This window comes from Monoraphidium neglectum (assembly GCF_000611645.1).
Source record: "Monoraphidium neglectum strain SAG 48.87 unplaced genomic scaffold scaffold05183, whole genome shotgun sequence".
Classification (NCBI taxonomy): domain Eukaryota; kingdom Viridiplantae; phylum Chlorophyta; class Chlorophyceae; order Sphaeropleales; family Selenastraceae; genus Monoraphidium; species Monoraphidium neglectum.
The window spans coordinates 3825-4583 of NW_014008447.1; the positions used below are offsets into that span (position 1 = coordinate 3825).

At 62.2% G+C, this 759-nt stretch overlaps 1 protein-coding gene across 1 annotated transcript in view; it reads left to right on the forward strand.

Annotated features, from left to right (window-relative positions):
* MNEG_15273 (Putative transcription elongation factor SPT5 like protein) overlaps positions 1-358 on the forward strand; it is a gene marked incomplete at both ends in the record, with an annotated part of 2573 nt that extends 2215 nt beyond the window's left edge. Inside the window, one exon of the mRNA XM_014036257.1 lies at positions 188-358. Coding sequence (XP_013891711.1) covers positions 188-358 — 171 coding nt within the window. The remainder of the gene's footprint in view (positions 1-187) is intronic.
* Between the last annotated feature and the right edge of the window lie 401 nt (positions 359-759).

Consider the following 759-nt stretch of genomic DNA (forward strand, 5'->3'; position numbering starts at 1 on the left):
CCGCCGCGACTCATGCCGTAATCCTGGACGCGCCCTCACACTTCCTCTGCATCCGCCTCCAAACACTCTCTGTTCGTCTCTCCCTGCAGCACCCTCACACACACTGCCACACACGCACAACACATATGCGTATCCCTTCGTCTCATACACCCCCACCCAACCACCCCCACCCAACCCCCCCCCCCAGGTCCTGGGTGACAAGTACCAGCTCCACGACCTGGTGCAGCTGGACGCACAGACCGCGGGGGTCATCGTCAGCGTGGAGAGGGGCGCGGCGCGCGTGCTCACAAACCAGGGCACGGCCGGGGCGCCGGACGTGCGGGTCTGCAAGGTGGGCGAGCCAGGGGATGGGGCATGAGGAGCCCGATTTTGGTTCGGCCTATTTTTGCCCCTGTCATGAGGTTCCTTACAGAGCCCTGAGGGTGAACGAATGCCCCTTGTAGATTCCTTGCCGCAGACATCATAGGACATTCGAATTGGCAACAACCCTATCTCTCTCACTCGGACACACGCGCCCGTGCGCCCGTGCGCCCGCGCGCGCACACACACACACACACACACACACGTGCTCACACACACACACATACACACACGCACACACGCTCGTGCAAACACACGCAATCACGACCATACACATTCGCATACGACCCTCTTCGCATGCACACGCCCCCCCCCCCAAAAAAAAGGTGTCTGACATCACCCGCAAGCTGTCCAACGCGCGCGCCACCACCGTGGACCGCAACGGGGCCAGCATTGGGG